Genomic DNA, 10,168 nt, shown 5'->3' with positions numbered 1-10,168 from the left:
TTAAATTTAAGAATTCTTTTAGTTTCGAACACAATATTTAATAATCTTACCTATTCATTGATTGGAAATATTTTAAAATATAAGGTAATGTAATTAAAAGTTAGTTAAAAAATAAAACAAAAGTAACAAAATATTTATCTTTTAACTATTTTTTATTTATTAATAGTTTTATTTGGGTAATGCCATGTTCAATGTGAAAACATGCTATTTTCAATGTGAAACACCTTACATAATTGTCCAAGTGACTGTTGATCAGTTCAAACATTAACCAGATAATAGCTAAGTATATCCTTCTAACAATAAATGCTGGTCCTTTCTCTTCAATGACACGCAAGTGGAACTGCAATCACGGGAAATTCTTTCCCTAGACCAGTAAACCAGTTGATTCTTGATTAATAAGAGACACCCTAATAGAACCCATTGGCATTGGCTTGCTTCATTCAAGAAGGATGGGTCTAAACCAGTTGTGGGTGTCTGTGGTGATGCTTTTATTTTTACAAGGGGCAAGGTGGTGTGATTGTTGTTGGGAGGATGAGAGAATTGCTCTGCTCAAGCTTAAAGCTTACTTCAATTATCCTAATGGCAATGCCATGTCTTCTTGGGAGAAAATTCCCAACTGTTGTTATTGGGAATATGTTGCGTGCAGCCCCATTACAAGGCGAGTAACATCACTTTATCCTTGGAGAGATGGGAGATTGGGAGATTGGTATCTCAATACCTCCTTTTTTCTTCCATTCAAAGAATTAAATGATCTTTCCTTGGAGCAAATTAACATTCTGGGTTGTGTTAAGAATGAAGGTTCATCTCTTGCATAGTATTAGTTATCTTGTAAATTTCAGTTAATTTTGTAATTTATTTGTTCTGACCGAAACTACTAGCTGGAACTCTTTTACAGGTTTTGAAAGATTATGGAGCCTTGGGAATTTGGAGTCTCTTGATTTAAGCTTCAACAAATTCAACAACAGCATCCTGCCATCTTTAAGTGGTCTTTCATCTTTAAAATCATTAACTCTAGACAACAATAGACTGAAAGGAAAAATTAATATTCAAGGCGAGTTCCACTTCCTCCCATCCTTCTCTAAAGTGAAATCATATTCTTCAAAACATTTATGTATTTCATTTTATCATTGCTTTTGTGTAGAATTGAATAATCTAACAAGCTTGAAGGAGTTGAATTTACAAGGCAATGAAATTGAAGGTTTAAAATCCTCTCATGGTATGAATTGATCTTCACTGCATTTATTATATGATTTGCTTTCTTAAATATATAAATCAGTATAAAAAATTTCTAGGTTTGAGGAATCTGGAGCTCCTTGATCTGAGTTATAATCGCCTTAACAATAGCATGCTTTCATCTCTCAAGAGACTTTCATCTCTCAAATCTCTGAACCTAGAATATAATTTACTCGAAGGAAAACTTAACGTAGAAGGTTAGTTATGAGATTTGAATTTTTTTTTCCTCAAAGGAAATAAATGATTAGTTATTGTTAGTTTTACTTCTTTGGTTGCCTAGAATTGGGTGCTTTGAGCAACTTAGAGGAGCTACATTTGAGCGGAAATCAGATCATCAAGTTTGAGGCCTTGAGAGGTGGTTCAATTTGTTGTGGATCATCTTGCATATCCTCCAACTTTATTGATTGGTACAAAATAAATTGATTAAATCAAGGGTGAGGGTCTGAAAATTGGTTTATTTCTTTCCTCAATTGGAGATGCTACAGGTCTAAGCAAGCTAAGAAAATTAATTTTGAACAACATGACCACAAACGAAAGAAGCCCTTCACTGCTTCATAGCTTGGGAGCATTTCCGTACCTCAAGACCCTCTATCTACAATACAATAATTTCCATGAAAAAATATTTGCTCAAGGTATGTTAACGATACCAAAAATTCTTATTCTTATGTTGTAATGTATTCTTGTATGTTTTTGTACGGTGTCTTAAAAATTTCTTGTTTCTTCTCAGTAGAGTCAGAGAATTTCACCAACTTGGAAGAGTTGTTCCTAGACTCATCTTCTTTGAATGAAGAGTCCCTTACAAGTCTTGGAGCATTGCCTTCTCTTAAACTTTTGTCGTTGGGTTCATTAAGAGACAACCTACCCCATCAAGGTAAGCTACCACCTCACACTTCCATCATTAATTAACGCCGCAGGTTGTGCTAATTATTTGTATCTTTAAAGATGAACTAGCCATGCCATGTTTCAATAATTTATATCTTGCTTTAATAATGACATGTCCTTTTAAAATTTTCTTTTCATTTATTATTATTGTAGGATTGCCTAGTTTCAAGAAGCTGGAACATTTACACTTGGATTTTTCTACCATTAAAAACAACGTCCTGCATACTATTTCAAAAATGATCTCTCTCAAGACTTTATCATTGGTGTATTGTGGACTCAGTGGCACCATACCAGCAACCCAAGGTAAGGTTTATTAACCCTCTCTTCTCTCTCTCTCTCTCTCTCTCTCTCTCTCTCTCTCTCTCACACACACACACACACACACACACACACACACACACACACACACACATATACTGATCGAGGATTCTACCTAAAGTTCTTACGAATAAATAAATTTCAGGCATATGCGAGTTGAAACATCTCCAAATGCTTGATGTCAGCTATAATGATCTCAGTGGTACGTTGCCTTGGTGTCTAGCAAATCTTACATCCCTTCAACGATTGTATCTCATTTCTAATCATTTTACGGGAAAAATCTTTCCGGTCGGGGGTTTGACATCCATCCAAGAATTAAAACTTTCGGGCAATCACTTTCAAATACCGATTTCACTTAGTCCATTTTTCAACCATACAAGGCTCAAGCATTTGCAGGGCGAGGATAATGAAGTATATACAGAATTAGAGGTGCATAACTTGATCCCAAAATTCCAATTAGAGACTCTTGTTTTACCTTGTCTTGGCTATGGCGGAGCATTTCCCAAGTTTCTCTACCATCAGCATAACTTACGAGTTGTTGATCTCTCACATATTAAAATGAAGGGGGGCTTTCCATTTTGGTTGTTGGATAATAACACAAACCTAGAAGAGCTTTCTTTAGCCAATAATTCTCTTTCAGGGCCTCTCCAGCTGCCAAGTCATCTTCATATGCGTTTGTCAAACTTAGACATCTCCAATAATGGCTTCCATGGGCACATTCCAATGGCAATTGGAGCATCTTTCCCAATGTTACTAAATTTGAAAATGTCTAGAAATGGTTTTAGCGGTAGCATTCCCTCATCACTTAGTAATATTAGCTTCTTAGAAGTTTTGCAATTGGATGGAAATCGGTTTTCAGGATGTATCCCTGATAACTTATATAAGTGCTCTTATTTGGAGATGTTGGATGTTAGTGATAACCATCTATCTTGTAGGATCCCGGGATCAATGAGTAATGTGTCTTCTCTCAAAGTTTTAGACCTTTCAAGGAACAATATTTTTGGAAGTCTACCATCATACATTAACCCTTCTAGCTTGGTACTTGTTTACTTATCTTATAATAGGCTACAAGGGTCAATAAAAAATGCATTTTATGGTTGCTCTGATTTAATAACATTAGATCTTGGCCATAATTTTTTGACCGGGACCATTCCAGAAATGATTGGTAGTCTTTCTATGTTGGGCTATCTTTTCTTGAGTTATAATAACCTTGAAGGTGAAATTCCAAAGCATTTGTGCAATTTGGACCTATTAAGGTTGATTGATTTATCTCATAATAATTTTTCTGGTCAAATCCTTCCTTGCCTAAGATGTACTGGGGGTTCTGGTGTTATAGATCCAGAAACTGATGATGACCGACAACCTTTAGATTTTACAATAAAATGGAGTACATATTCTTACCAGGGAAAAATTCTCAGTATGTTTTCTGGAATAGATCTTTCGCACAACAAACTGAGTGGAGAAATTCCTCCTGAAATTGGAGCACTTAGCGGGATTCAAGTGTTGAACCTTTCCCACAACAATTTGACAGGACCAATTCCACCAACATTCTCAAACCTAAGTGAAATTGAAAGCTTGGATCTATCTTACAACAACTTGGATGGGAAAATTCCTCCTCAGCTTATACAACTAACTTCTCTAGCTGTCTTTAGTGTAGCAAATAATAACTTATCTGGATCAACACCTAAGAGAGTTGCACAATTTGCAACTTTTGATGAGAGTAGTTATGAGGGAAATCCTTTCCTTTGTGGACTGCCACTTTCAATGAGTTGCAGTGCAGCAATATCACCATCACCATCGCCGAGAGTTTCAACTGTTGATGAAGCGGAGAGTGGCTTCATAGACATGGATGTTTTCTACGTGAGCTTTGTGGTGGCTTACATCATAATATTGTTGACAATAGCTGCAGTTTTGTGGATAAACCCATATTGGCGACAAGCATGGTTTTACTTTATTGAGGTGAGCTTCACCAAATGCCAATATTTTCTGGAAGACAATGTTTATGTGCTTTTCAAGTTCAGGGTGTGACTGCTATATTTTGTTTCTTGTGCAATTATGTTGAATCTCTATATATGATTTTGCTTTTTAAGTTGGCGATTAAGTAAATCCTTTTAATGGCCAATCGAAAACAAAAGTCATGTAATATTTAATGTATGAGCTCTTGTTGCAATGAAATGTAGCTTGTCTTTCATCTTTGATTAGATAAGACTCTTTTCCCTTTAGAAACAAGGAAAAATATGCAAAATCTCCAACTATAACTCTAACTCAACATCCACAGTCCTAAAAATGACTATATTATCACTGAACTAAACTTATTGGTATAGATGGTTGGACTTTGATAGCAGAAAAGTGAGATTGATTCTGTTCTGTTATGATAACTAACATGGTATTTGATTTTAGGGTCTTTATAATGAGTGCTACCTCCCACTGTTATAGAATTTTACTTATCATCATTAAAGGTATTGTTATAGAATTTTACTTAACATAAAATAATAAATTTTTATAGCTACATAAATTTAAAACACAATTTCATTTCCATATTTTACACTGCATAAAGAGTTGGAGGTAAGGGGGGGTAGGTCGGAGGAAAAACACCTCCAAAGAAATTAAAAAGAACAAAACCAAGTGCACACCTCAAAGAGGAAGAATATTAGAGGAATCTAATATTCTTCCTCTTTGAGGTATCAGTTGCACCTTCAGTGAAAGACATAAAAAGTGATCATCAACAAGAGAACGAGTACGAATGGCTGATGCCCAAGCTAGAACCAACGACGAAAGCCCCTGAAGATAATGATCTTAACAACTTCAACAAAGCAGACCCATCATAGGTGAGTTTTTCCCAAATTATTAACAATTTCTAATAGTAATTATATTAACAATTTTAATATTTTAATTTAAGTAATTAAATTTAATATTTAAATTTGTACATATAAAAAAAGTAACTTAGTGCATAAAATATAACTAATATTTAAATTCAAATGTATATATAAATCAAATAATTAAGTATTATAAATTTATTATATAAGAAAAATTAGATTCATATTAGAAAAAAGGTTAATAATACTCAGAGTTTTACTAAAAATTATATGATTAAGCCCAACATATGAGTAGACTTTTAAGATTAATCTTATATTAAAAATTATGAGACTTCAAACTTCAAACTAAACCCATTTAAGAGTTCTTTTAATTTTGAACACAATAAATAATATTTTTACTTATTCATTAATTGTAAAATTTTTTTAAAAAATAACAAAGTATAGCATAACGCAACAAAAGTTAATTAAAAAAAAAGTGACAAAATAAATCAAATAATTCATTTTGAAAGTTGTATTTATACTTTAACTATTTTTTTTATTTGTTAATAGTATTATTTGAGTAATGTTATTTTTTACTAGTAATGTCTCATCATTAAACTTTTTTTTTAATTTTTTTAAATTTTTTTTACAATTAAGTTGCACAAAATATAATACGATTTAATTAGTTTTCTTCTCTATTTAGGAACCAGTCAAACAATCTGTAATAAAATCTTTATTTTCAATATAAACACCTTACATAATTGTCCAGATGATAGCTGACTTCTAAGTCAAAGTCTTCTTCCAATAATAGAAGCTTGTCTTTTTTCTTCAGTGGCACGTACGCAAGCGCAACTACACGAAGCAATAAACCAGTTGATTCTTGATTAATAGGAGTGCGCTATTAAAGATCTTGATTCTTGAACCCATTCTATGAAAAGCCTAATAGAACCCGTTGGTATTGGCTTGCTTCATTCAAGAAGTATGGGTCTAAACCAGTTGTGGATGTTTGTGGTGATGCTTTTATTGTTACAAGGGGTACGGTGGTGTCATGGTTGTTGGGAGGACAAGAGAATTGCTCTACTCAAGCTCAAAGCTTCAATTATCTGAATGAAAGTAAGGATGACAACGGATAGAAAACCCATGAATTTGAAAGTATTTGAAGCTGAACTCATGTAATATATAAGCTACACAAATTCGCCCCAAACTTGAATAAAAATATATATTTTATCATCCAAACCCATCTGGAATTTGATTATTAATACCCGCATACTACCCAAATCCGTTATTTTATTATGCATATGGAGAATAGAAAAAAAAAATCTAAACGTATAGGATACCCGAACCCAAACATTTTAAATTCAGTATTTAATAAATGACTAAACATGAAAATGAACCTATGCAGATACAATAAACATTCAAAATAACTCTAATCTTCAGAAAATGAATCTAAATAAACATTCAAATTTCAACTCAATAATCTTATATAAGTTTTTATTTAAAATTATATACAAATAATCAAATGAGCACAATAATCAAACAGATTTTCCATGACTTGTAAAAAGGTGGAACTCAATTACTCTGTCAAGCTGAAGTCTAAGGCCAGACCAATCTGAAATTCCCTGTGGTACACAATCTTTGTGAACGTAACTAGAAAATCAGGAATTATCTTGTAAGATGGGTACATGTTGGTTCTCTATTGTCTCCCTCCCTAAACTGAAAGATTCAAAATAAAATATACAAGGACTGCCTACATCTTATTTATGTCCTGAGACTAGACTACACGATTTATTCGATAGTTACAGCATATTTGACAATGGTTATCCAACTCAGTAATCTACAAGCTTGGTGCCAAATATATATAAAATGCCTACTTCCCCAGGTGTTATTTCTATCAATGTAATAGGATTTTATGCAACACTGGACCCATGGTGGTTTTCTTACAGCATCCTCAATTTCCTTGCCATCATAATTTATAGCCACACAAGCAATTTGTCTACACAAATGAGATCTAAGCTGCATTCTTTTGAAATTTGCCTTTTGCTGTTATCCCCTACACCGAAGTGAGAATGAGATAACTCACCTGTGAGAAGCGAGTGTGTAGAAGCGAGGTTGAGATGAGAGAGAGCTTGAGGGATATATTAGGGCGATGATAGAGGGCTCATGGGTTGGGCAGCGTAAGATGAGAAGTTGGTGTGCAGTGTGCCAACCAGATTGAAATAGATAAGAGAATGAGAATGGAGGGCGGCGGCTGCAGTAAAAGACTAAGGGGGTGTTTGGTTTACCTGTTGAGTGCAGCTGATAACTGATAGACACCCAAACAGGTAAATTGTGGTGTTTGGCAAGTTTAAAAAAATAGAGCTGATAGCTGATGGGCAACTGATATTATACCCATCAACTGTTTCTCATCAGCTGATAGCTGATCTGGTTTTATTTTTTATTTTGACCATATTATTCTTTTTTATTTAACTTGAAAATTAATATTATTAATATTTTTATTTTTTTATTTGTAATTTTAATATTTTAATTAATGTATTTCAACTTTGTTAAAATATTTTTTATTAATAACATAAAATATAAAATATTTATTTATATCCAAAAACTTAAAATTAATTATAAATTTTTCTATTAACAATAATAATTATTTTATTATTTTATCTATATTTTTAAAATTATTTAATTATCTTAAAAAATAATTATTTTCTTATTTCAATAATAAAATAAATGATATAATATAAAAGATTAATAATTATATATTTATTTAAATAATATAATATATTAATTTAATAATTATATATTTAATTTAATAATAAAATAAATAATATAATATAATAAATTTATAATTTTATATTTATTTAAATAATAAAATAAATTATATGATATATACCCTTATTAGTCATTTTACATATTTACAGCAACAGCTAAATATAATTTTATCAAACACTTAATATAAAACAGCTATCATCAGCTATCAGCTATCAGCTACCAGTAACAGCTATCAGTTGTATTCAACGGTTAATCCAAACAGGCCCTAAAATTGATGAAATGAGAGAATGAGACAAGGGTTTAGGTTTATTTGTGAGTTGAATGGACTGCGTAGGGTAGACGATTTTTCAAAACGACGTAGTTTAAGGTAAAATAGATTAAAAAAAAAGCTATTTTTATAATAGAAAACTTTCTAAATCATAATATAAAAACTTAGTAATATTAATCATGCTTAAGGGCTTTATGGTTATAATATAAAAAATTTTTAAATTATTTTTTATATTAATATGGTTTAATTTATTTTAATTATTAAATTCTAAATTATTTTTAATTAATAAAAGTTATTAACAAATACTATATCATAATTTAACATATCATTCATCTATTTGTAAGATAGTCATTAGATAGAAAGGGTTTAGATAGTTATGAGAGTTTAAAATGTAGCATATAAAGAGAATAATAATAATATATGGAATGAAATAAATATATTATGATAAGAGAGGTAGAAACACATAAAAAGTAATGATACATTAAGAGAAAAATATGGATAATACACACACACAGAGAGAGAGAGAGAGAGAGAGAGAGAGAGAGAGAGAGAGAGAGAGAGAGAGAGAGAGAGAGAGAGAGAGAGAGAGAGAGAGTAGTAATACATGCAATGAAATAGATATATAACAATAAGAGTAGAGTGGAGAGGAGAGAGGGAGGATACATATAGAAAGTAATTATATATTAAAATAAAGAGATTGATAGTATTAGTAATATAAGAGAGAGAGAGAGAGAGAGAGAGAGAGAGAGAGAGAGAGAGAGAGAGAGAGGTTGATAAATGGAGAGAGTAACAATAAATGGATAAACGAAGACAGAGTATTGAGTACATGATAATAAACATATTGATAGTAATAGGAGAAAGAGATAATGAGAGATTTAATAAAATGTGACAATTTTTTGAGAACTTTTAAAAATTTTATTCATTCACTTTAATTTATCAATTTTCAAATTATATGTAAAAATATCATTAATATGTAAAAATATATAAAATTTGATGTTATATATATATGTGTGTGTGTGTGTGTGTGTGTGTGTGTGTAATATAATATAAATTTTATATAAAAAATATGTAGGCTATATAAACATAACAAATGTGAGATATAGCCTAGTGGTATATTATGTTCCTTGGACTTTTGGATGTCTAAGGTTCAAGCCCCACTAAAGGTACTCACAATATTTTTCTCTTTCACGGTTAGTTAAATCGGGTACCTGCGGGTACTCTAAACTTATTATCTGAATAGTTAAGCAGGTTTGGGTAGAGAGTACCCAAGATGCAAAACCCAAACCCATGACGGATAATATTTTCTAAACTCGAACCTGCCCAAATCCGAATAAAATTACCTAAATCCATCCTATTAGGGTTTGGGCGGGTCAGGTACCCACAAAACCCCGCCCACCTGCCACCCCTAAATGGAAGTACCATGTCTTCTTGGGACCAAAATGCCAACTGTTGTTATTGGCTAGATGTTAAGTGCAGCCCCATTACAAGGCGAGTAACATCACTTTATCTTTGTAGAGATGTGAGATTGGGAGATTGCTATCTCAATACCTCTTTCTTTCTTCCCTTCAAAGAATTGAATTATCTTTCCTTGGTGTATAATAACATTCTGGTTTGTGTTGAGAATGAAGGTTCATCTCTTGCATGGTTTTTGTTATCTTGTAAATTTTAGTTAATTTTGTAATTTATCTGTTTTGACTGAAGCTAGTAACTCTTTTCTAGGTTTTGAAAGATTATGGAGCCATGGAAATTTAGAGTTTCTTGATTTAAGTTAGTAAAATTTAGTACCAAATAAGTTTGTAATCTTTTATAAAATTTTTAGTTTTTAAGAACGTGTAGGTTGCAGAGATGAGAATGTTAAGGTGGATGAGTAGCCATACTAGACTAGATAAAGTCCGTAATGAGAGTATTA

At 31.9% G+C, this 10,168-nt stretch overlaps 1 protein-coding gene across 4 annotated transcripts; it reads left to right on the top strand.

Moving 5' to 3' along the window:
* The first annotated feature begins 244 nt into the window (after nucleotides 1-244).
* On the top strand, nucleotides 245-4,639 carry LOC110660278 (cuscuta receptor 1). 4 transcript variants are annotated; one of them, XM_058142911.1, is made up of 9 exons: nucleotides 245-798; nucleotides 896-1,051; nucleotides 1,142-1,216; nucleotides 1,293-1,430; nucleotides 1,514-1,588; nucleotides 1,719-1,865; nucleotides 1,964-2,104; nucleotides 2,269-2,418; nucleotides 2,579-4,639. In XM_058142911.1, the coding sequence occupies exons 1-9, from the start codon at nucleotides 450-452 to the stop codon at nucleotides 4,459-4,461; spliced, it is 3,114 nt and encodes a 1,037-aa protein (XP_057998894.1). In that variant the 5' UTR covers nucleotides 245-449; the 3' UTR covers nucleotides 4,462-4,639. The 4 variants fall into 4 exon arrangements, with proteins under 4 accessions (XP_057998894.1, XP_021674213.2, XP_021674212.2 ...); XM_021818522.2 differs by having other exon boundaries at nucleotides 348-798; nucleotides 1,961-2,104; XM_021818521.2 differs by having other exon boundaries at nucleotides 334-798; nucleotides 896-1,216.
* The last annotated feature ends 5,529 nt before the right edge of the window (nucleotides 4,640-10,168 follow it).

The sequence above is a fragment of the Hevea brasiliensis genome, unplaced genomic scaffold (genome assembly GCF_030052815.1).
Source record: "Hevea brasiliensis isolate MT/VB/25A 57/8 unplaced genomic scaffold, ASM3005281v1 Scaf9, whole genome shotgun sequence".
NCBI lineage: Eukaryota > Viridiplantae > Streptophyta > Magnoliopsida > Malpighiales > Euphorbiaceae > Hevea > Hevea brasiliensis.
Note: the sequence above shows the minus strand (reverse complement) of the source record. Positions and strands in the feature narration are given on the sequence as shown.

Coding starts and splice junctions, on each gene's coding strand:
- LOC110660278 (XM_021818520.2), top strand. CDS start 450: ATGGGTCTAAACCAGTTGTGGGTGTCTGTGGTGATGCTTTTATTTTTA. Junction 1,431..1,513: donor AGGAAAACTTAACGTAGAAG/GTTAGTTATGAG, acceptor TTGGTTGCCTAG/AATTGGGTGCTTTGAGCAAC. Junction 1,589..1,718: donor CAAGTTTGAGGCCTTGAGAG/GTGGTTCAATTT, acceptor GAGATGCTACAG/GTCTAAGCAAGCTAAGAAAA.